General features: G+C 32.8%; 2 protein-coding genes across 2 annotated transcripts; one reads left to right on the top strand and one right to left on the bottom strand.

Moving 5' to 3' along the window:
• Positions 1-839: 839 nt before the first annotated feature.
• On the bottom strand, positions 840-7140 carry LOC132730186 (sulfotransferase 4A1-like). The gene is made up of 7 exons (XM_060716043.1): positions 6956-7140; positions 6530-6658; positions 5007-5107; positions 4397-4445; positions 3289-3383; positions 2249-2435; positions 840-1756 (listed from the first exon to the last, which is right to left on the bottom strand). Exons 1-7 carry the CDS (start codon positions 7125-7127, stop codon positions 1650-1652), a joined length of 840 nt encoding a protein of 279 aa, XP_060572026.1. The 5' UTR covers positions 7128-7140; the 3' UTR covers positions 840-1649.
• Positions 7141-19572: 12432 nt separating this feature from the next.
• On the top strand, positions 19573-24740 carry LOC132730185 (sulfotransferase 4A1-like). Its single transcript, XM_060716042.1, has 6 exons — positions 19573-19776; positions 20933-21061; positions 21780-21877; positions 22734-22863; positions 23441-23535; positions 24660-24740. The coding sequence occupies exons 1-6, from the start codon at positions 19587-19589 to the stop codon at positions 24738-24740; spliced, it is 723 nt and encodes a 240-aa protein (XP_060572025.1). The 5' UTR covers positions 19573-19586.
• The last annotated feature ends 1399 nt before the right edge of the window (positions 24741-26139 follow it).

Raw genomic sequence — 26139 nt, 5'->3', positions numbered from 1 at the left:
GCGTCCGTGGCTGAGTGGTTAAGGTCGTTGACTTCAAACCACTTGCCCCTCACCGCTGTGGGTTCGAATCCCGACAGGGACTTGGATTATTTCATGTGAGGAAGTTATCCAGCTAGATTACGGAACGTCGGCGGTTCTACTCAGGTGCCCGTTCGTTCCTGAAATAATGCACGGAGGGAATCCTGAGGTCTTCCTCGACCAGTAAAGCTGGAGCGTCGCGATATGATCATACTGTGTAGATGTGACGTAAAACCCAATCATAACAAACAAAACCAAAAGCATAAAGATGTTTCTAGTTAAAAGCATAAAAATGTTTCTAGTTCAACAAATTTGGGAGTTAGTATTGAATATTTTGCAGAATTACAGACAGACAATGTTAACACTTAAAACATTGAATGTATTCTATAATTTATCTTACAATAGGTAATATGAATGGATGATAGCCTTTATAACTAGAAAACCCCTATATGAACAATTCTAAGCGGCTTCTTCTAATACATTTCAGACGTTTACAACTGCAGATCAATCGAACAATTTTCTTAAAGATTAATGAAATATTAAATTTATTAAAACTCTTAATAATCAGTCTTAATTGTCAAGCTGAAATAAATCGTATAAGGGGCCTTTTTATAAAAGCAAATGCATGAAATCTGTCAACCCGAGTTGACGTTTTTTGCTATATATATTTTGACCATCAAAGTACAGTCGAAATATATTAAACTATACAGTCGACTCTGCTTATAGCTAACTCTGTTGGACATTACAATATTGTTCGTTTTATCCGAAGTTCGCTAAAGGCGAATTTGTTGTGAAAAACCATATCTGTCACCGGTCACCGATCGAAATAATTTAAGCAGAACCATGCGTGTTGATATAAGTATAAATTTTACTACACCATTTGTCATGTAAGAAAAACCTATGGCTAAAGTGTATATAATAAAGCACACACCGTATAATTATATATTCTAATATTTAAATCTTTTATTTGCATACAAATTCAACCATAGTGCATGTATAGTTTGATACCGTATACATTTGACGTTTAATTAAAGCAACAGGCCCGATAATTAAACAACTCGTAAAATACGTAATTTGATTATTGTATATGTTGTTTTATATTGTTATCTAAAGTTTAAAATAAAACTGTCAACTCATCTGAAGGACGGTTTTCCTAATGGTCTAAACATTGATAAATTGGAGTTACAAAGTCCGACTAGGATATTGATTCTCCTATGTTTCATTAATATGAATGACAAGGTTCTATTTTAGTTTATTTTTTCTCCTATTTAGAAGTTTGTAAAGACCTAATCAGTTGCTTTTCCCTAATCAGGCCTTATTAATTTCTCTACATAGTTATTGTTGTTGGCAGGTCAATGATATTTAAATGATGAAATATTATACAATCTAAAGTTACACAAAAACATATAGACTATAGTAAGATCTTTAAAGGCAAAAGAATACCAGACTCCAAACACATGATAAAATGTACACTGATTTAATTAAATTATCTAGTAAATGTTATTAAATATTTCATTATGTTTTTCGCTGTTTTCATTGTTATTTATTTTCAAAAAAGTACATGATATTTTCCCTATAAGAATTGACTCTGTATTAATACACATACATTTGGTGAAATATAACGTCAAAGCCTAATTGTCACTGAACGTTAAACCAGAGCCTTCAATTTCATCGAGAAGTTTATCTATTTTGTTTGCAATATCTGGCGTTAACAAGTGTTTCCATGCTCCTGCTTGACCTGCAAAATATTGATGTTCATGTCGCTTGAAAGAAATTCTCAACATATTGTTTGTCACTGATAGAAAATTTTAAAAAAGATGTATATATGGTATCATGATTGAAAAAAAAATAAATAAATTATTTCGATGGAACTATTAAATGGGGCTTATTTGAATAAGGAATGTGGTATTTAAATAAATGGACACTGAAAATGAATGTGATTATACAGTGCATGCGGCATTGTTATATCATCTTGACTCATATGCAACGTTTGGGTTGTCATTTCGCGTGATTGTTAAGCTTTTACGTATACTAACGTTATATGTCAACTTGATTCAAAAAGGCAACTGTCGGCCCCTTATAATAATACCTTGACTGATTAAGCAACAGCGGGCATGGACATATCACTTTCGTCATATTCATATAATATTTGAAGCAAGCATCGCCGTTATTAAAATCTCCTTATATGTTTTCATGACAAAACAACTTATAAAATCATCGTTTATGTTACCTTGATTTATAAAACCACCATCCGGATTATCATAGACTTTCTTGTAATCTCGCCAGTAAGACATATTGCACATTGCGTTATTTTTCATATTTTCCACTGAACAGTAATCAAGAATGTTAGTCACATCTTCATCTGTCAAATTTCTACCGAGAAAATCGGCTATTTGTTTTACAGCTCTCGCTTTATCCTACAATGCAATGAATAACTTGATTATGTTATCATGTAGTTTTATGCAATATTTTCTAAATAATATCATGTAAAAACAACTTTTTACAACTTCATCACTTGTCTCGCAAATTTACATGTTACTTTTATTTGTTTTGAATTTTAAAACTGAATGCCTCCAGTCGAGCTAATTATTTAAGAAAAGAACGCAATAAATAGCTCTCGGGGAAGGCATAACTGTGATAAAATGCACTTGTTGGATTGTTGCGTTCATTGAACGCCGCCTTTCCTTGCTGACTTTGTTTATCATATTTTACAAGGCTCGTTTGCAATGTGTAATAATCTGCTGCTAATAGTGCGCAACAGCACGATCTGATTTTGTGCGCTGATTTGGCATCGTTGGTCCGTCTGTTTATGTTTTCAATTTTAAAATGTTTCAAACATGTGCAAAAATTGTATTAGATTAAGCTGTACCCGTAGCCACGTAGCCGCTAACATGTAAATTTAAACAGTAAAATATTGTTACGTCTGCTTAAACAGTCTATCCCTTGGAATAATATTTTTACGGTTACATCCACCACTCTGGGCCGGTCTTTATTATTTATTTTGTTTCCCTTAAGCAATTTGACATTTTCAGTTACTAGTCATGTAATACAGTTAGATCTAACCCGAATTCATCGTCTTTACCTTGCACTTAAGACATTCTTATATGTTATTCTTTGAGTATATGGTAATACCTACCAGCCAAAACAAGGAAGAGTAATTAATCTAATAAAAATATAATACCAACTAATATATACAGGTCATGAGCTACATTCAGTCTAATCCTGACACAATACTTTAATACTGACGCAAAAATAATAGAATTAAATTACCCGCACCACCTCCTCGTACTTCAAAAACAGAACATTTTTATCATTTCGTCTCTCCCAAAACTCTAAAACGTGCCGAGGCCATGGGCAATTGTGACCTGAAGGTGTAAAAAATGAAGCTATATTGTCCCCATTTGTACTTTTTGCAACAAAACCAAATCTTTAATCCTTATACAATTAAGTTCTTCTACAATTTGCAACTGTAGATTATTGCCGTTATTCTACGCTCCTTTTAGAAATGGGAGTAGATACGTTTAACATATTTTGATATGTTTCATAATACCTTATATATGTGTAAACATTACAATGTGCATACAGAAGAACGCATATGTGCATCACAAGATGGTAATGATGAGGAACAAGTGATATTTAAGTGAACATAAAAGCTAGGATCAAGCAAATATAGCCAAATGGCGCGGGTATGTAGGCTATCCGGTATGGTGGCTGATTTTGAAAACTTTTGTGCGTTGTGTGTTGGCGCTTTGAAAAAGACGACAAAGCGCCAAAGGGCTCAATGTCGAACTTTCGTCTCGTCGTCTTGTCGCTAACAATGCAAGCCAAATGGGGCGTTGTCGTAAGGCGTTTTGTCGCGATGTGACATTGTCGCTCAGTTTAAATCGAAGGATTGGCTTATAAGCCAAGTGACAGGGCGACTTTCGGGGGAAACGCGCCGCCCCGACAACGCGCATTTTTAAAGCGTGTTTGGGCAAGGGACAGGACCCCAAAAGGGACGACAGTCCCCCCCAAAGGCGTTGTTTGGCGCTTTGTCGGTGTTGTCGCGAGCGAAAAACCGAAAAGGGGCCGTTTAATAAAAAGTTTTTTGTTGTGGCTATCGCCCAATTTAACCCAACTAATTTTTTAAAATAGTAACATGCATATTATTTAGATAGAGTGATCTTTAGCAGTAACATTATATGGTTCATTCTTACTTACTAAATTGTCATATGAACAAAAGTTTTCTGATATCAAACGTAAAATCAAAATGAGTTTATCATTATATAGTTTTCATTCCCCTAGATGATAAACGGCAATAATACATACAAATACACTTATATAAAACATGAGCAAACATTCTACTGTGAATCAAGTGTAAAACATTTTTTTAATTTACCAGTCCCATTTACAAAGTCCTCTACAACTTTTTCAAATGCTTGGGTTGTCTTTAATAGCACGCCCCCCAAAATTTTTCCCCCAGTCAAAAGTGGATTTTACAATATCCTTTTGGTTTCCCTTTAGCGTTGGTTAAATAATCTACAAAAAAATTCCCTGAATTTTGCTTATATAAATAATAGTTTTTTTTAAATAACGGGGATAAAAATGTTTTTATTCTTTTTAATTTTTAAATATAGATCCCCTTTCTTAGCTATATAAATTAAATTTAACAAAACATAACGGGAATGGGTGTTTAGTTTCTTTGGAAACCCAAAAATTAGATTGAGTGCTTAAAAAAAAAATAAAATAGCACTTTGGTGGGTTTTTCTTAAAAAGTACACCCTCATCTCTTTTAAAATTTGTTTAAACATCAAAAATCCTTTTAATTGATTTGAAAATTTTTGAAAACAAAATTTTACAAAATCTAAAAAAAATTTGTACAAAATACCGGTGGGAATGTCGAAATTTTGTCAAAACCCAAAATCTGAGGGCTTTAAATTTCCCGTCAGCAAAATATAGGGAATTAAACGAATAAATCGTGAAACCCGGTCTCCCCAGAAAAACTTTACCCGGGCCCCTTTTCCTTTCTGTAACTGGTCAGGCAACATGAAGTGGTGCAGATGTGATTTTATCATACGAGGTGACTTCATTTGGTCAATGTATTTTACACCTAGAACAAACGTCATAATCAAGTGTGAAACAAAAGATATTTAAATTGATGTTGGATAGTTACAGATTTATTGAATAAAATAAATGCAAAAATAGTCAGTTGAACAGAGAGAAAAAACAGAATCTCTAAAGATGCTGCGGGCTCAATTTCGTTGAGTCTGTTCATGGGCGGTTATGGGTAAAAGAAAGTGCGAGCTAGCGTCCATGCCCCTTAGCGTATGCGTAAGCAGAATTCAACATTTAAAATAACTGGTGAAACTTTGAATTTTGAAACATCCGCAGTGTGTTCATATGGCGGTTATCATGCAATGTGACATGAGTGACATTTAATGAAAAGCGGCACATGGTCCCCAAGTAAAAACATGCGTGTGCCCTAAACATGAAAACAATGGGCGAAAGTAAATACAATAGAATGTTGAAAGGGTATCAGAGGTTATGAGGCATATCATTGATAAGTTGTCAAATGACAAAAGTAAAAACTTCGCAACATGCCCTTAGGGTGATAAAACAGTATTCAGGTAAGGAATACTGGAGCCCCCCGACTAAAAGTACACCAAAGTGGAAAGAACTAAAGGTACAAAAAACATGCATTTAACACAATGAAGTTGTGCTGGACGAACTTCAAGTCTAATAAAAATGAATTTCATAAGTTGCCGAGTGACAAGCTATCGGTCTGTTTTCGCCTTTTTCTGTATAGAAAGCTGTATGTGTAAGTATTTCTATGCAATATATAGTGTAAACTTAAACTTAAAAGTAGTATATTCATACTTGAGTTATTCCAAAATTCTGTTAGATAGGTCATAACTTTGTTATATTTGTCAACAACTTACTGTAATTTTTAACACTTTACATTTCATTTGAACTGTATGACCATATGTTATATATAATTTTATTTTGAATAAAATATATGTTAAATAAATCAGCCGCCATTAAATACCTTGTTACTTGTTACTTTTTATACAATATAGTAAGTAATACGTGAATGTGAATACATGTTACATACAATTATATTCAATTTATGAGCAAGCACATTCCGTACGTTAAATATGGTCATATTATTATAATCTATCAATGTGGCCTGGTTTGTATGATACATTATTTATATTTATATATTATCAATAAATATATTTGTGCTCTCTACAAACACATACGATTTTGTCTGCCTTTGGAATCTATAATGCACATATAGCTATGTTAAAGGTTCTAGTTAAAGTAATATCCTATGTACTTACAGCTATTCCTTTGTCATTGACATGAAAGTCCTTATTACTCAAAAACACATATACGTAAACAGTTTTGTTTCTTATATAATAAAATAATTTAATTCGGGAGTGTCATAATTTGAAGTTTAATAATGATTGTCATTATTACTTCATCAAACAGAAAATATTCAACGATTGATTAAAAAATGTCGACCAGGTACCTCTATAGAACGGAAATCTGTCATCCTTCAACTCCAGCAATGGAAAACGGTCGTCAAGATAAACAGTGCTTGCAGTTTTAAAGTCCAAGGTTTGTACTAGATACGTCATCTCCTGTGTCATCGTTGTCCCTTTGTGATATATGAAGGGAATATACAATGTTAACGAATTTGTATGATTTCATATACGCAGCATTACTTTAAACAAGCAAAATGTCACAGGAATATTTACTTTTTAACATATAACGGAATAATTCATTGAAAAACATTTTCCCACCCTATATCTACATGTGTACTTTAAACTATTAAAAAGAAATTACGTTTTAAATTTAACATAATCAGAAGTCATCTATGGAACGCTTTTTGTTTGATTCAATTTCTTTCTTTATTTCTTTTCTTTTCTGTGAATATATTTACATAACATCCTACCTGATCTGGGGAAACTGCACACCCAAATATCGTCATCCATCGTCTCCATCCGTTCTATATCATCAATCTCACATTTTAACATTGCAACCCCTTTATGTACCATTCGTTCGAACTGAAAATCTGGCTTTTCGTCGTCTTTACGTTCACCTAATGCGTCTTTTCTATTAGCCATGTCCTTTTTTTCATTAAGATATCCTCTATATATAATTCAAACCTTTTGATTTCTTTTTGAACAATGAAATATATAATATGTAACTTACCTTAAAATAAATGTTAACTGAACAATGCTAAGTTTTATTTTTTATACTTACGTTCTTATTAACATGGTAGCACCTCAAAATAAGTTTAACATGGTACCACCTCAACAAAAGTTAATTAGCTTTTTTATAATTTCAGCTTCTCTAATAACGAAGTGTTAGACTTGACATTAGTATCCATCAAGTGTTGCTCCTCATCCTTAGCTACTGGCTTGTTTGGTACTTACAAAGATCATTAAATAGTTTATTCATTACAAAACTGCACTGGCCATGACAACTGAAAATTCTTCAATAATTGCTTATAGAACACAAGGTATGTAGATTTGGCATATTACTTACGGGACCAACACACACCGGAATTATTAGGTGTCTCAATTTTAAATAACGTTTATGGTAAACGTCTTATAGATAGATAGATAGATTTATTTCGGCAAAGGAAGCATATACATAGTTGACAATATAACATAGGATAAAATAATGAGCATTATTAAATACTATATCACATACGAGTAAAACTATGACATGCTCACCAAAACCAAGGTTAACACAAAAAAGGGCAAAAAAGCTCTTATTTCCATTGTGGTCCTTTGTATTGGCGGCATGACATAGAGAGGCAAACCTTAAAATAATCATGTTTAAAAATACTAATAAATCATAAAAATGTATATCACAGTCAAATCTTGAGTTAATGATACTCCTGTTTACAGCTAGGATTTAAAACACATTACTAAAAAAATCATTTGATATTTGACCTGTTGCATGTGCAACATTTAGGTGCTTCCCGAAAATGTAAATTATTTTATATTCATTGTTGTCAACAATTTTTACGCTCAAATATATCTTCTCTGTATCATATGTATATTGTTATGATTTTCCTCTAAGCAACAGCAACCTATCGCGATTCAATTCTAAAGAAGAAATGGAAATAATTTGGGTTCATTGCACCGTAGGGAACGTGTTACAGTATCGCGTTTTTCGGTTACAGTATAGAATTTTCAAGACGGAGGATTATTTATGGGAAGATAGGTAGGTGATTTTTATTCAGGTCCATACTACTACATTTGTAGTAGTTTAGTTTCTAAAAGATGTGTTTGTGCTTTGCTTGTAAGGAATAGAATCCGGTATCTAGTCATATATTTCTTCGGATCCTGCACCGCAGATTTAACTCTATAATGTCTCACAAATGAACAGATTTGACAGTTTAAAAATTTGAATCGAGAGATCAACGCATTTTTCTCCAATTCCGACATTAGTTAAGCCTGCCTAGATAAAGTAAATCTACGAAACGTTAGTCCTTAGTGTTAAGAATGGTTTATAAAAGTAAATGACCAGATGAACCTTTTTTCCTGTTGTTAAAATGCGTTTGAAAAAATAAACAATTTTACAGTATAGAGCGAGGTTAATTTTGAAGGGTTACAGCATAGACCTAGCGGCTTTGATCCAATTGTGTTACAGTTTATATCCAAATTTAGGTTACCGTTTAGATACTTGCCAAATTTCAAACAAAGTTCGTGTATCCATTATTTCTATGAAAAAACTCATTCCTTTATATTTAATACATTCTTTAAAGGTTGTACATGTATTACTTTTTTTCTTCAGCAGAAAAGTTATAGTTTGATAGTTTGCTATTTTTCTTACTTTTAGTTTCAGATTAAGACTTTTTGCAAAATAAGTAATGTCTTAAGTAAGGACTGTTTTCACAATAACAACAGTATGAGTTCACGACAATAACAGTAACTTTTATCGAATTGTCTTGAGAGAAGAAAGATTATTGCTTCATTTCATTACACATTATAATAACGCCAATTAGTAATATAATAGAGAAAAAAGAAACCTTTACAGAAGTCCAACACTGAAAACATAAAAATGTTGCAGGTTCAGTTTGATTAAACTTGTTTATGGACGGTAGTGGTAACTGTAAGCTACCGTCCACGCCTCCTATAGCACCGGCTTAAGCAGAATTCACATTAAACATGAACTGGAACACTTTATTTTTTTAACATATGTGGCGGTTAACGAACCTTCAATGTGACACGTTATTGCCGTTCTATGAAAAGCGGCATATTACTCAAGGTTAAAAATTGCGTGAATACAATAAGTGAAACTAAATTAAATGAAATATGAGAGGGGATCGGAGGTTATGAAGCCTGCATACCATAGATAAGCTGTCAAAAGACATAATTAACAAGCAGGCAATACCCTAAGAATAATTAAACAGTATTTACCTGAGCAATACTGAGACCTTAAATTTTATTTTCAGTTAGAACTTCCGTCTACCATAATGTGTTTTGCAAGTATTTAAAAGGGTTTGTTACGTTTGGCTTTCTTGGATTTTAAGTTTCAACGACACTGAGGTCATGTGAAAACATTCCTGTATTAGTGTAAAGAATGACCCCAGATACCCTTTGTGAAACATTTCAGACAAGAGCGGGCACCTGTCTCGAACCACCGACCTTCCGTAAATTAGCTTGATAGATTCCTCAAATACAAAAAATCCAAAGTCATGATTGGATTTCAACTACAGCTGTAAATGAAAGATGATTTGAAAATAGATAAATACATAATCCCTAAAGAAAGCCCAACACGGCAAAATTGAAAATGTTGCAGGCTCGGTTTGATTGAGCCTGTTCATGGACGGTACTGGAAAGTGCAAGTTACCGTCCACGCCCCCTAGCACCGGCTTAAGCAGAATTCAACATTTAAACATGAAATAGTAAAATTTTGAATTTAGAAACATCCGCAGATGTGTTAACACGGCGGTTATCATTGAACCTTCAATGTGACACTTCCGTGCCATTCCATGAAAAGCGGCGTATGGTCCCCAAGTAATAAAAAGCGTGTGTCCTAAACGATAAAACAATGGGCGGAACTAATTAAAATAGAATTTTGAAAGGGGATCAGAGGTTATGAAGCCTGCATATCACAGAAAAGACGTCAAAAGACAAATTTAAAGAGCAGTCAACATATCCTAAGGGTGATTTAACATTATTCCAGTATTGAAGTCGACGGCCTTATCCCGACTCTGCCACTATTATATTACCTCCATCAGGCTCACTAAAGGAGATATTGTAATTGTCTGACCTTAATTTATATTCTATAACTTTCAATATTATTTTCTTTTTCAGAAATATTGAAACTGCTATACCAGGATGTCTGAAATAAAAATAAAACGATTTTTAATTTAATAATGACAAAATAATCGTAACTTCAACAAAGAAGATTTCGAAATGACGCCATGATCATAATTTGATTTGAATGCTTTTGGTTCGAGATGAGAAGGGTCTTTAAACATTGCATTTTTTCAAAATCTATGCGTTGGGTTTTCGTATCCCCGATTGCAACCGAAACCATTTTCAAACAACTTAATTGGTAGAAAGTCATGTAAATTTCATCACATTTAGTCAAGTAGTTACTGAGCGGATGAGATTGCACACACATGTGTACGATAGACAGACGAATAGCCATCGGGCTAACAAGCACACAGATATTTAAACGTTTCTGTTACATTCATACATTTTACCTAGTATACAATGTATATAGAAAATATCGAAGTCTAAACTGTAACCGAGACCTGGGTATAAACTGTAACAAAATCGGATAAAAATCGCTAGGTCTATTCTGTAACCCAGCACAAATCACCTCGCTCTATACTGTAACATTGTTTATTTTTTTAAAACGCATTTAACGAACAGGAGAATAGGTTAAACTGGTAATTTACTTTTATAAACGTTTCCTAACATAAAGGACTAACGTTTTGCAGATTTACTTTTTCTGAGCATGCATTAATAATGTCGAAATTGGAGAAAAATGCGTTGGTCTCTCGATTCAAATTTTCAAACTGTCAAATCTGCATATTTATTAGACAATAGAGCGATAAATCTGCGGTGCAGAGTCTGAAGAAATATATGACTAGATACCGGATTCTGTTCCTTACAAGCTAAGCACAGAACATCTTTTAGAAATTAAACTTCTTGTAGTATGGACCTGAATAAAATCCACCTACCTCTCTTCCAATAAATAATCCTCCATCTTGAATATTCTATACCTTAACCGAAAACGCGATACTGTAACACGTTCCCTACGGTGCATTTTGCGTAGGTCATAACCCAGTATTGCAAGACAGGCTCTGGAGTGGGTTCCTCAAGGTATAAATTGAAATGGAATGCCAACAAACTCGACATTGAGATGTAATACACTTTAAACATTATATGGATTTTGTAACATATACAGTATCCTGCGAATTTCACTAGAAATGACATTTGTAGTAGTATTTTCGTCGTATATATTAATGCCTAAGAGTACAATCATGTACATGTATTTTGTAAAATTTTGATATTTGATAAAATAGAATATTAGCACCTCACTTTTTTGATAGTTGATGCCATGTTGACTGTATTTTGACCGGGGACCAAAATATGCTAAAATAACAGTCGTGTTATTACTGCTGATGTGTTTGTTGTTTTTATATTTATTTTTGTTGGTGTAATAAGGTTACTTTTGTAAGACCATTTTGCCCCCTGTTTTTTTTTTTTTTTTTTTTTAATTTAATCTTACTTACTTTTGCAATCAACATGATCTATTGTTTATGTTTTAATTAAAATGGTGCTACAAAGTACAACACATACTTTACAATTACTACAAAAATAAACAATTGACAGATCAAATTTCAAAACAATTATTGTGAAAAACGTTGCAGTTTCTGATAAAATAAATGCACTTCGGTTACAGATATAAGAATATTCAAAGTATTAACTCACATGAGTTTCTAAATTTCCAAATTCGTGAACTTTGTCCTAAGTGCAAATTACTTGAAACAATAAATCAGTTATCAACCCTAGATAATATTGTTACTTGACACCTAGATTTTATACCTTATGTTTATCAACCGAGTACAAAATGTGATATGGCATATATAAATTAACGAATGTATTGGTCATTAATGCACACAATAGCTCTCTTACAGCGCAGTAATATGCCTAGATCAACACGAGAAAAAAGAGTATGTTTAACATATCGTTGCATATCAGTTTGGCTCTTTGTATGATGATATTTCATTACTATATCACGTATGTAGCTAACGGTCAATTTATGACTAAACTGAAATTTGTTAAGATTGGACGGGGAAGATTATCAAACATTTATGCAATCAGCGCAACTTATATGATTCATATCTTACCTAAAGGTACAAACATGTATATGATTCAAATACAACAACACATTGTATTATTGTTTGTCTGCCATGTGTGATTTCAATTTTTAAAATAATACTCAACGCCGGTCATTTTACCACTGTCATGCTTTACCTGTGATCCTGACCATTTTATTGCCATTATATCTTTGATAACATAATTTAAGATGCCAAAACATCCGTTGAATTAAAGCAAAACGAAAACCTGAAAAAAAATGTTTTATTATGCTTTACCCATTACAACCTATATAGTGTATTTATTTATTTCGAGGGAATTGTGGGAAGCAAGTGAGTTTGTATTCATGAACAATCCCTGGTCATTCCGTAAAAGAAAAGTAGAAATGAGCGCGTCATGACAAAACCAACATTGTGCGTTTGCGACCAGCTGCATGGATCAAGACCAGTATGCGCATCCGTGCAGTCTGATTAGGATACCTGCTATTACCAACTCTATAACAAGTAGAGAAACTGATAGCGAACAGCATGGATCCTGATCAGACTGCGCGGATGCAGATGTAGATTTCTAAAGTTATATATATATTACCATTACAGTCTTGAATCAGTATGTCATTTTTATCTAGATGATTTCCTTGCAGAACATGTACAGACTCAATCAAACCGAGTCTGCAATTCTCTAGTAATTTTGTTGTGATTAATTCTTCCGAGGAATCACTTTGTTTCCAAATTTCAGGAGCGGGGGATTTGTTTTCAGGCATTATTTCTTTGTACAAAATGACCCTTTCTACAAAATTCGTTATTTCAAATCCGGAAACCAAATCATGATTTTAACGATCCCAGTTATCATTTATCAAATGAATATCAAAAGGTTTATCCAAAAGATCTCTCGATTTTAAGCTATTAAATGCAGAACCTCTTTTTCTGGAGAGTATTTATTTCCTACAAAAATATTTGTCTTTTGTTTATGTCGGGCATAAGGGCATTTTTCTCCTTTTTGTACTTTTTTAATTTTGTATTCAGTCAAATCTTTTATTTTGTGTGTTTATGTCAAGAAAATGATTAAGTTTAATAATGTAATTTTAGATGACTTTATTCTAACATATACATGTAATACCTTCAGTGCATAACAGAGGTTCATTGTCTTGAAAAAGGTAGACACAGATAGCACACATGAATATACAACGAAAACTGTTTCAATTGACACTCTACCTTGATTTATAAAACCACCGTCAGGATTAGCATATACTTTCTTAAAATCCCTCCAGTAAGACATATTGCACATTGGGTTGCTCTTCATGTTCTCTACAGAACAATAATCACATATGTGTGCCACATCTTTATCTGTCATCTGTCAACTTTCTACCAAGAAAATCAGCAATCTGTCGAACAGCCTTGGGTTTATCCTGCAATGCCGAAAGCCCCGACTTACCATCGATGATAATGATTGTAAGGAAAGATTTTTGAAAGTGTTGCAACTAGATTTGCATAATTATCAGGCAAAAATACCTAATCTGTTTTTGCTTAACGTATCCTTTATAAATTATGTCTCATCATTTAATAAAGATATTTTGAATGTTACTATCTCTACAAGTTAAAGTTACTGTAAGCAAATGTGGCTCCGAAGATAGGCCATTTTTACAGTAATGATTTAAGCATTTTATTTGTATTTGTACCTTAGACATTGCAGTGGCACCTAACGCAATGTCAGAAGTTGGCTGCTTTGGGACTTGCATTATCAGAGAACATACATTAAACGCGTTTTTCGTTACAAGTTGAAGGCTGCGGGCAATTCAAAACTAACCATAAGAGGTTGATCGATGTTTATACCTCCCGTAGATCACCTATCACAAGGTGACACACTTTGTCAAATTTTAACCCCTAGACGTTTTATTAAACTGAGGAGTGGAATTTAAAAGATTGATTTTAAATTGGAAGTTTCTTTGAAGTCACTTTGACTTACTTGTTTCAGACTTAATATTTAGTTTTGTTATTTAACTGTTTAAAAAACACTTAATCTATTTTGTAATATATTGGGAATATCCGCTCCATAATTAAGAAGAAAAAGATGTTTGAAAAACGATAACTAAGAACGGACGTTAACAGCTACTATTTGCTTACCAAAGCTCACCTCTATGACATTTGTACATATGTGGACTTAAAAGTTCTTAGTTAAGATTAGTTTAGTTAGTTTGTATTAAATTTGCATTTTTAAAAATTAATACAATTCAAACACGGTTTATTTCATGATAAACACATCATAAACACTCAATATAAAATATGCCGTAAAGTAATGATAACATGTGATACAAAGGTATTACGTTTTAATACCGAACATATAAAGATTTTAAATAGAATTTGTAATAGTTACTTTGATTTCATGATTGTTTTATTTGATAAAAAATCATCAAGCTGTAGTTAGTTTAAAGAATTAATTTGCACCAGAACAGAACTGTCTAATATTTACTCATCATGTTAACAATAAAAGGCCAATTACCCGCACCACCTCCTCGTACTTCAAAAACAGAACATTTTTATCATTTCGTCTCTCCCAATATTCTAAGACATGTCGAGGCCATGCACAATTGTCACCTGATGAAATATATATTTATTCAATTGAAACATAAATATTGCAATGTCATTAGTGATTGCTCTATGCAGAAATTGGCAACCTTTGAAACTTGTAACTGGAGTGTCATGCTTAAAAGTTGGTATGAAATTGCCATGCTTTGGAAATTGTTATTGAATGGAAATACGACGTTTTCATGCTTATAAAGTGGCAAAATTATGACTTGTTATGAAAATGTTATGTTTTATTTCTAAAATCTAAAATTAATAAAGAATCAAGTAGACTCTAGCAAAAACGTCAGTCACAGTTCATGTGCTCTCCTCTACAGTAAGGTATAGCTCTTCTCAGTTGATATTAGCACATGCGCTAAAAAGTTCATTATCGTACCAGTTCCGTTGACAAATGCGTCTACAAAGTTCTAAAATATGTTTTCGTCATCTTTAAGACCACCCAACCATTTCATCAGTCTAAAGAATGAAGTTGCAATATCTTTTGGATTTCGAGCAATGTAAATAATCTGTAAAATATAACAATTCACATAATATGTTCAAACAGTGATAAAAGACCACGTTTTCATTCCAATTACATGGCAGTTCAATGTTTCACAAGCCTTAACAAACCGTTACGCAACAGAATAGCCAACAATGTGCTTGTTCTGCATATGTTTAAATAACAAAATCTTATCCGTTTGATACAACAATATCACGTTTGTGTACGTTTCTGGGTCATGTAGGTCATGCTATATTAATTCGAAGCGCTACGTATAAAATGTATCAGAACAAGTCCTCGTGCACATCCTGCAAACATAAACAGGACTTATTGTCACCAATGCCTTTATTGTACACACCACAGAGATGTATGTGTTACATCAAAAGAGTTGTCTTAATTTAAACAGTATTTGATTTTTATTTAAAAGGTCTCTACTGAATATGTTCAAATATCAAATCTTTTCTGCAGTGGTCTGCCAGGTTAGCTATATCGTTTTTTAAGCAGATGCTAGTGCGGTTTTGCATTTTATTCTACCTTGAATATTTGTAATATTTCTTACGTGATCTTTAGAAATTACTTACCCGGCATTTTCCTTCCTGTAGCTGAATAGGCAACAAAAAGTGGTGAAGATGTGATTTTATCATACGGAGTGACTTCATTTGATCAGCGTATTTACACCTAGAAAAATATGTCCTCGTTTTAATATTTAAGTGAAAGCATTTATTAGATGATGCTACCTAGTAACAAATGATTTGACACCTTCCATGCTAGACAAAAAAGATAAATTTGATATAATACGTTTTACGGTGTTAGCGTTGAAGTTTTAAAATTAACATATCATTACCTAGGTGCTTATATATCGTTAGTATCACATCTATGTATACAATCATTTATGGTAACAACTTAAAACTTAAATGTATTATCATGCAAATTATGCAGAAATTAGTTTCAAATCTATAAGCGTAATTTTAGGTATGCAGTCGTAAATGTATGTCCGGTTATTAATATATATTATGCATTAAAATATTCTTCACAAGGACAAATACGTGTATGTTTTGAAATTTCGGTTATAGCTGTATATGGCTGTGGACACAATGACAAATAATGAGCATACATATACTCAGCGCTGAAGCATTTATTCGACTAACCACTTTATTATTAATATTATCTGATCTGGAGAAACTCCACACCCAAATATCGTCTTCCCTCGTCTCCATTCGTTCAATATCGTCAATCTCACATTTAAACATTGCTACTCCTTAGTGTACCATACGCTCAAACTGAAAATCTGGGTTTTCTTTGGCATCGTCTTTACGTTCAGCTGATTCATCTATTCTATCACCCACGGTTTACATTCAGCCATCCTTTCTTTATAAAATTATAAAAGCTTTGAATGTTCATGATAAACTAAGAAAAATTCATGACAAGATCAATGGGATATGAACGAAAGAGAAACCTACATATGCATTTATTGATACAGGCTATCATCTATATTCATATGGTTAAGATTTAACTTTGACACGTTTTCAATAGTAAGATTTCCAAACTATGATACAAGTAATAGAAATGGCATCGAAACACGAGGCTATCTGATTGGTTCGAGGGGTTGTAATGAATATTCAATAACCGATGTGGCACACATACATTTCTATGAATATCATTAAAAATGTGTTGGTTACAAAAAAGTGGAACTGTCTTTTTATAATTATGGTGACGTAGTTTTTATGTTTTAAATCTAATTGACAATTATTAGTCAATCACCATAAAAAAGTCATTCCCTTGAAGTATATATCTATTTCATCCCCTCAACTTGACAACGAAACAATAGACATATGTTTCTTTTACAACATGTTTAAAACAAATTAACATTTTTATTTAAATGTATCAACAAAACTGATTGTAACAAAAGATTCATGCGTAAAAATAAGTTATAAATTAGTATACCAAATAGTGCCATCACAGCACAATTATTAAAGTTTAAACTCACGCGATAGTTTTAATTTCCCAATTCGCAGACTTCCTAAAATCTTTAATGTTTTCTATCTTAAGTTAAATTATCAACCGTGAAATTCTTATTATCTAATAAACTCATCTCAAATTAACATTTATCTACTAATCTTTAAACTATGTATGAATTGTAATAAGTCATACAGCAAGTTAATGTTATGTTAATGTTCATGCACAAAGCGGTTTCTTACCTTCTGGTGCATGAATATTTAGAACATTGGAAGGGATATTAAAACGAGAACATTATTTGAATTACTTTATTACATGCTTTTCGGTGGTTTATAGAAATATATCAGTGATTTAAAACTGGTAATTTCACTGTTTGAAACAGTGAAATTACCACTTTGATAATTTCACTGTTTTGAATTTAAGCCCCTTACGTTGTTTCAGTGAAATACCAGCGTGCACAGTACTGGGTACCAACTTAATGACGTGACGTCGTAAATGACGTCACGTTGTATTATTATTTGGCGCGCTTTTCATTCAGTATTAGGTTTAATGTCTTTTTAAAACGTTTCTCTGCATATAATAAAAAGAAGATTTGTTTAGTTTAGTGTAAGATCGAAATATATTTCACCTTGTGAACACCAAAAGTTCATATTTCACTCGTGGCTGCGCCACTCGTGAAATATACCTTTTGGTGCTCACTCGGTGAAATATATTTCGATCTTACACTAAACTTAACAGATATCCTCTATATATTTTACTTAAACACTTGTTAATCTATATGAAGTTTGGAAGGGAAAGATTGGCTTTAATCACCTAGTTAATATAACTTACATGTAATAAAATGTCAACAAACTAAACTTCAAAAAAATCATGAAAACAAACTATGAACCCGTAAGCCCAAAAAATGAAATCGTTAGAATTTTGCAACAGAAATGCCGAATATACTTTTTTAATCATTAGAAAAGAATAAAAACGGTAAAAATAAAAATATTTTTTCATCTGATTTACTTTACGTAGTTCATCAATCATGTGTTACTAAACCGCAGTGGAGCCCATTGGTTAGGTGTCTGCCTCTCAACCAAAGGGATCACTGGTTTTGATTCATAATGGGGCCAAGACCAGGTTAAGTAGGTTCAGGGATTGTCCAATCTATTTGAGCCGTGTCATGACAAAACCAACGTAATGGGTGTGCGACCAGCATGGATCAAGACCAGCGCAGGATCCTTGCTGTTCGCTATCAGTTTCTCTACTTGTTCACCGTGTATTATATCTGTAATAGGGGTAGTTGGGCGCATTTTAGGGTTTGTAAGCGAACAGCATGGATCCTGATCAGACTGCGCGGATGCGCAGGCTGGTCTGGATCCATGCTGGTCGCAAACCCATTATATTGGTTTTGTCGTGACGGAGCTCATTTCATCAAAGCTTAGTAACATTTCCATGTTCTCATGTGTATCCTGTGCATACATTCAATACATGAAATCTCATTTTACCTTCCCAATTACATAAAGCTTGACATCCAACTTATATACCATCTTTACGCTCAACTATATCAAACGAACACTCTTCCACCTTCCATTTTACCTTCCATTTTCCTAAATATTATTGGGATGTGAGGTGAGCATTGACCTTATGATACATAACCTATATATTTATTCATGACTGTGTTTTATCAAAATTTCGTACCTTAAGGTGGTGACTGAGGAATTCAGACGATTGTGTTTGATAAAAAGAATATTCAAGGTTGAAAGTAAATGTTTATTTTTTAGTACATTTACGAATAAGGAGACTTAAAAGCTCGCGTAAGTTTAAACATTTATACTCATTATGTAAGGTGAACATTGTGCATCAATGTATTTGTAATTTTTGATAGTTACCATTTTTGCACAATCAATTATCTATTATCTATATGAGCCGTGTCACGACAAAACCAACAAGTAGAACAAGTAGAGAAACTGATAGCGAACAGCATGTGTCCTGATCAGACTGTGCGGATGCGCAGGCTGGTCTGGATCCATGCTGGTCGCAAACCCATTATGTTGGTTTTGTCGTGACGCGGCTCATTTATATTCATTGAATTATTATTACATTCATTGAATCATAATTATAATTATAAGCATTTACAATTAATTTATTATTCATTATAATCTTGATTTTTAAGGGTTGTGGTATTTCACGATATTAACCATAAACGTCTTAAATTTTTAAATATTTTAAAGGATGTCTGAATGTAAAGAAGTTAAAACAGACGAATTGATTGAACGAAAAGATAATACCGACGAAAAGCCAGCTTTTCATTTTGAGCGAATGGTACATAGAGGGGTTGCAATGTTTAAATGTGAGATTGACGATATTGAACGAATGGACACGAGGGAAGACGATATTTGGGTGTGTAGTTTCTCCAGATCAGGTAATATTAAATCTTTGTTTTATTTCTTTTTAGTTGGTTTAATGTCGCACTAACACAGTAGCACTAACATGGCGACTTCCGGCTTAACTGATTGAGGAAGGTCTTGGGTGCCCCTCTATGCTTTATTAAAAGCACAGCGCCGACGTTCTGCAAGATATCTGGGTCGCTTCTTCACATAAAATTTCGAAACATATAACATTAGAAATGAAATAATAATAATAAATACTTTTTTCATTGAGGCATTATCAGCCCGTTTCTTTGAGTCAGTTTAAATAAATCCTTTTTTGTTGAATATTGTGAATGTATGACTATATGATACTGAAATATGTAAAACGAAATGTCCCGTAAAATAAGTCGTTTATTTATTTTTATTTAAACAGGTTTATACATTTTCAACCCGCAGAAAGAAGATTAATGCACATTGTTTATTGTTTATTTTTTATCATACAGGTAATTTAGCACATTCTGTAAAACTTTTATATTTCTATGATGACACTTGGTGAAATTTCTGAATCTCATCCAAAGCTTTCAAAATTTGATGTACATTCTTCCAATTGGGTTTTTCCACCTTTTTTAAAAAGTCTTAAAAGCGTTTGTATTACTTGAATGACTAGGAACCATGTACAATGTACAATTTTGTCATCTGAACCTCATAAAAGTATTTTAATTTATTTATAAACGATTAACATTTTTCATTTATCAGAAGTTATCATAAGTTATGCATTTTCTTATTACTTTTGCCATATTTTTATCGACTATAAGCAAATAATAGCTGAACAATGTATTAAGATTTATATATGCTTACTTGATGATAATATTGTGTATTTATGTCAGATAATAGGTATACCTTAGACATACAAAATTAAACATTTGAACAAATAATGCCTAGTTATAATTTTCTGTTACTTACTAGAAGTAATAGAAAGAGCTTATAAATTTTACAGTAATCGTGGACTGAAAAAGGCAAGATAATCATTAATTTGATTGATAACTTTTTCAAGTAACCAGACCCATGTCTGATCTGAAGTACGAAAAAAGTACGAAATACGAAGGAATTACAAAGGATGACGCGACTAGGAATTTGTCATATTTTTCATATCTTATTTATTTATTTATTTATTTATTTATTCATTTATCTATTTTCTATATCTTAAAGGGACAACGATGACTCAGGAGATGACGTATCTAGTACAAACCTTGGACTTTCAGACGGCTCGCACGGTTTATCTTGACGACCGTTTTCCATACCTGGAATTAAATGACGACAGGTTCCCGTTTTATAGAGGTACCCGATGGATAAAATTGAACAAATCACATACATTTTTCTTTTTTAAGGATGTTATTATATTTATCTGTAATTTATTAATGCACATTGATTTTGGTGTTGAATAATAATTGAGATAAATCTATTCATAATTTAGTCAAATACTGTAGTAAACAATCTACCTTTAACAATAATGGCAATGTCAAAAAATACATTAAATTCAAAAGACACCTTCAAAACGTGTGTTATGAAAAACATTACATGTGCTACAGCCATATACATCCGTAACTATGAATATTCCATGAAAAACATATAATAAATTAGCATGTGTGTGGTGTTTTTTTTTGTGTGTGTGTGTGTGTTTTTTCTCTCTCTTTTTCCTTTTAGAGGAGGCTTCTACACATACATTGTATGTGAATTAAAAACTTATACAAGCATGTAAATACCTATATCAAAGTCATATAATTGAACACCGTTTTTACTCAACTTTGTATGATGATTTAATTATATAATTTATGTATATCCTTGTATACCAATAATTTAATATGTAAGCGTTACTCACAATAGCTTAAGTGATGATAATGTATTTATTTCATTCTAACACTTCTAAACTTATTAAATTAGTTTAATCATTGTTGTATCCAACATTGAACATTATCAAATAACGTTACTTGGTAACTTCAACTTTAAGACATCATTTAATGCACAATATAATAATTATGTCTATATCTGTTTCTAGGTGTAAAATATATTGACCAAATGAAGTCACCCCGTATGATAAAATCACATCTTCACCACTTCTTGTTGCCTATTCAGTTACAGAAAGGAAAAGGCCGGGTATGTAATGTCAAATGGTCACATGGACATTTTTATGGATATTTAAGTTCTTATTGCATGTATTGGTGAGAATGCAAACCATATCAAAGTCACACATAAATATTGATATTCAAGCTTATGAAAACCTGCTTGATTTAGCAAATGATAAAGCCATCATGTCATTTCACTCAGCAAATAAATTGATAATTGATATATAAACATCTTATTTATAATAATCAAAAGCAGTCATATAAATGAGAACAAAGATTACTGAAGCAAGGCAATAATCATAAAGCTTTTTCGACAGTTATATGTATGGAATACATTTTTGTTGTTGAAGTGTTCAGAGACAACCTTTTATGAAAATTTGTTTTATGATTGTTTATAGAAATTAGACAAGAAACTTGCTCTTTGATCATATTTACACTTTTCGCGTATCAATCTTTCTCGTTTACTACAAACAGTTGTACAAAATAATAACCCATACCTTTCCCAAGTGCGTGATTCAGATAGGCCAACCGTATAATATCTGTTTATGGAATGATTTCCCGTTCTCTTGCTTCAAGGTAATCAAGTTTGTTGGACTGAATTAAACTTTCGTATGCACATCTGAAGTTTCTAAATTCCAAATATCACCATTCTTATGTTGAAATTTGCTTAAGCCGGTGCTAGTGGGCTTAGACGGAAACTTGCACTTTCCAGTATTGTCCATGAACATAGTCAATCAAACCGAACCTGCAATATTTTCAATGTTGTCGTTTTGCGCGTTCTCTATGGTTAACGTTTTTCTCTATAATAATGGATTAAACGAATTATTTTACTACTGTGTTAATATAATACATAAATAATTATATTTTGCTGTTTTTTTACATTGCAGATTATTTACATTGCAAGAAATCCCAAAGATATTGCAACTTCATTCTTTAGACTGATACAATGGATGGGTGGTTTTAACCGCATCGGGTACACATTTGACAACTTTGTAGACACATTTGTCAATGGAACTGGTAAATTTCACTTCATAATATTGAAAATGAACTTTATAGCGCTGATGTCACTTGCTAAGGCTTATACGTGACAGAAAAAAATGCTCAAGGCCTTCTGATTCCGCATTTTGACAGTCTAAAGCAAGACAATTTGATAACAAGTGTCAAAGCATGCCAATTACATGTACACCAGACAACTCTATGATCCTGGGTGAAGACATGTCAATAATTTTTGATATGGCGAGTATGCTTAATACAAAGTGTTATATGTTACAACGAACTTTGGTTCCCATCAAATTGCAAAATTACAAGGTTTAGTTTTTCTGATTTTTTGGAATCATTGGTCCCGGCACTTTTAAGTGTTGAAAATTGGATACTGCTCAAGCCGGTGCTAGGGGGCATGAGGAATGTTACATTTTTACATTATCACTCAGACTAAATCAAACCAAGTCTGCAATTTTCATGTTAGTTTGTTCTAGTAAGTGCTTCCGATCGACCACCCTTGCTCTTGATCTTTAGTTTTATTCAATAAGTATTATAATCATTTCATGTTATTTTCTGTATGAACATCCTGTACAATATCGTTTTATATATTCAGGTCACAATTGTCCATGGCCTCGACATGTTTTAGAGTTTTGGGAGAGACGAAATGATAAAAATGTTCTGTTTCTGAAGTACGAGGAGGTGGTGCATGTAATTAGCTTTTTATTTTTATATAATCAATAACATGCAAAATAAAACAGTTCAAATTCTGTTACTGATAAAAAAATTAATTCTACGAAATTATCACATTTCAGATCATAATTAAAGTAATGAAATCAAAGTAATTATTTTGATTCATATATGTGAGGCCAAAATATTATTTTATAGCATTATATTATTACTTTGCGGGACATTTTAAGTAAAAAGAAAATAGTGAATAAACAAGATATGTTTGTAAAACATGTATGCCCCAAATCGGCAGCCAATTGGTCATTTGATCAGGTTATTATGACTGATTTTCGACCTAGTGACCAAAAAATCAATACGGGTTATCTACTGGTCATGACTAGTCACTAGGTTTAAGAATCATGTAGGCCTCATTAACGACAGCCAAGATGTTATATTACATAAAACCTTGAAATGTGTATACCAAAAGGATTTTTAGTTTTATAAAAGTATCAACCAAGGCAACTTGAGTTGTTGAGTTATTGGTCAATCCTTTACATACAAGGTCAATATGACATTGACCTTTGACCCTTAAATCAATAGGAGTTAACTTCTGGCCAAGACCAATGCAACTGTGAAGTTTGAATGTAAAGGGCCAATGTGTTATCTTCAGAGGTCATCTTCCCGCCTAAAGCAATGAATCTGTAAAGCTTGAAGGTCAAGGGTTAATGAACTGTCCAGTTATTGATAGAAACTTTTGCCGGTCATGAACAATCATCATGATACCAAGTTTGAAGTTCCTAGGCCTAAGCATTCTTAAGTATTGATCTGAAACCGTTTTTCCCATTAACTTTTTACCTTTCAATGTGACCTTGATATTTGACCCCTTTGCCCCAAAATCAATAGGGGTCATCGACTGGTCATGGACAATCATCATACCAAGTTTGAAGTTCCTAGTTATTAATCAGAAACCGTTTATACCTGCAATTTCACCTTTGACCCATTGACCCCACAATAGATGGGGGTCTGCTAGTCATATCAAGTTTGAAGTTCCCAGGCCTAAGCGTTCTATAGTTAAAATATAAAATATAAATAATAAATATAAAACCGAAGACAAACGGGCAATGTCTTTTGAATATATACTAACAACATGTAATTTAATTTCACAGGTTTCAATTGGGAACAAAATGCATAGAGGTGTAGTCGAATGTTTGCCGTCGTCGTCGTATATTGTCTTAACTTACCCTTAATGTCTTAAAACAACATTTTTATACACAAGATGACACAAGTAAACGAAACAATGGGGTCGTTGCTCTTGGATAGTGAAAAAATGGAGTTTTGAATAAATTGCCGCTTTCTCGGAGCTCTTAGCTGTTTTTATCTGTTCGGCGTGATCTTATGTCTCAGAGTAAAGAAGTCTGCCGCATAAACTCTAACATAGCTTCCTTCTCCTGTTAGGAATACAGTGATGGTAGCAGAGGAGGACCTGGAATCAACAAATGTTGAGGGCATTCACTCTATACTATTTGCTGGATGGACACAACTTGTCATTTATTATTTTTATTTTTGCCAAACAATCGTAGACTGTTCAGGTAGGTGTTTGCACCTTCATCTAATCTTGGACACTGATAACTGAAAAGGAAATCTTTCGGATGCAATCTCATTCACTGGGTATTTTAGGGGCATTTGCTTTGAGGCTTGGTAAACGTACTTTCTATAAAGTCGTTACTCAAACGGTTGCGATTCGTCAATGTTCAAGATTTTTTAAATAGTTTATTATGATTATTACTATCAGTTATTGTAAAGTTTCTTTTTGAATTATAGGATAAACCCAGAGCTGTAAGACAGATTGCTGATTTTCTTGGTAGAAAGTTGACAGATGAAGATGTGGCAAACATATGTGATCATTGCTCTGTAGAAAACATGAAGAACAACCCGATGTGTAATTTGTCTTATTGGAGAAATTATAAGAAAGTATATGATAACTCTGACGGTAGTTTTATAAATCAAGGTAATTAAATAAAAAAATCCTTTCAATATTCACACATGTACACCTGTTATCATTGACCTATTGTTTTCAAAACACCAACGACTTATTGTTAGTTTGTTTTGTTTTACGTTGCACCAAATCAGTATAGGTGATATGCACCGGAACAGAAAATGATATTTGAAAATTTTGGGCGTTACAAACTTCAAAGAAACACCAGGGATCAAAACCGACACACCTGCTGGAAATGCGTAGACTCTAGTTATTTAAACTCTTGCAAGTTCAACGTAGGTTTTAATTCTTTTGCCTCAGCCACAAGGGTCATCAAATGATATAATGCATCTAATGTCAATAGACCCTTGTAATATTTTTTACTTTTGTACATAAATTTCTTCTATGATAATGTCAATCTAAGAGTTTAGACGATTTACTCAAATTTCAATAACTTCAATATTTTACAGGCAAAGCAGGCACATGGAAACAATTGTTGACGCCAGAGATTGCAAAGAAACTTGATAAACTTCTAGATGAAATTGACGGCTCCGGTTTAACGTTTAGTGACGATTAAGCATAAAATTGAGCCGTATCATGACAAAACCAACATAGTGGGTTTGCGACCAGCATGGATCCAGACCAGCCTGCGCTTCCGCGCAGTCTGATCA

The sequence above is a fragment of the Ruditapes philippinarum genome, unplaced genomic scaffold (genome assembly GCF_026571515.1).
Source record: "Ruditapes philippinarum isolate M1 unplaced genomic scaffold, ASM2657151v2 ctg736_1_1_1_1, whole genome shotgun sequence".
Classification (NCBI taxonomy): domain Eukaryota; kingdom Metazoa; phylum Mollusca; class Bivalvia; order Venerida; family Veneridae; genus Ruditapes; species Ruditapes philippinarum.
The sequence above is the reverse complement of the archived record's forward strand: the minus strand, read 5'-3'. Positions and strand labels throughout refer to the sequence as shown.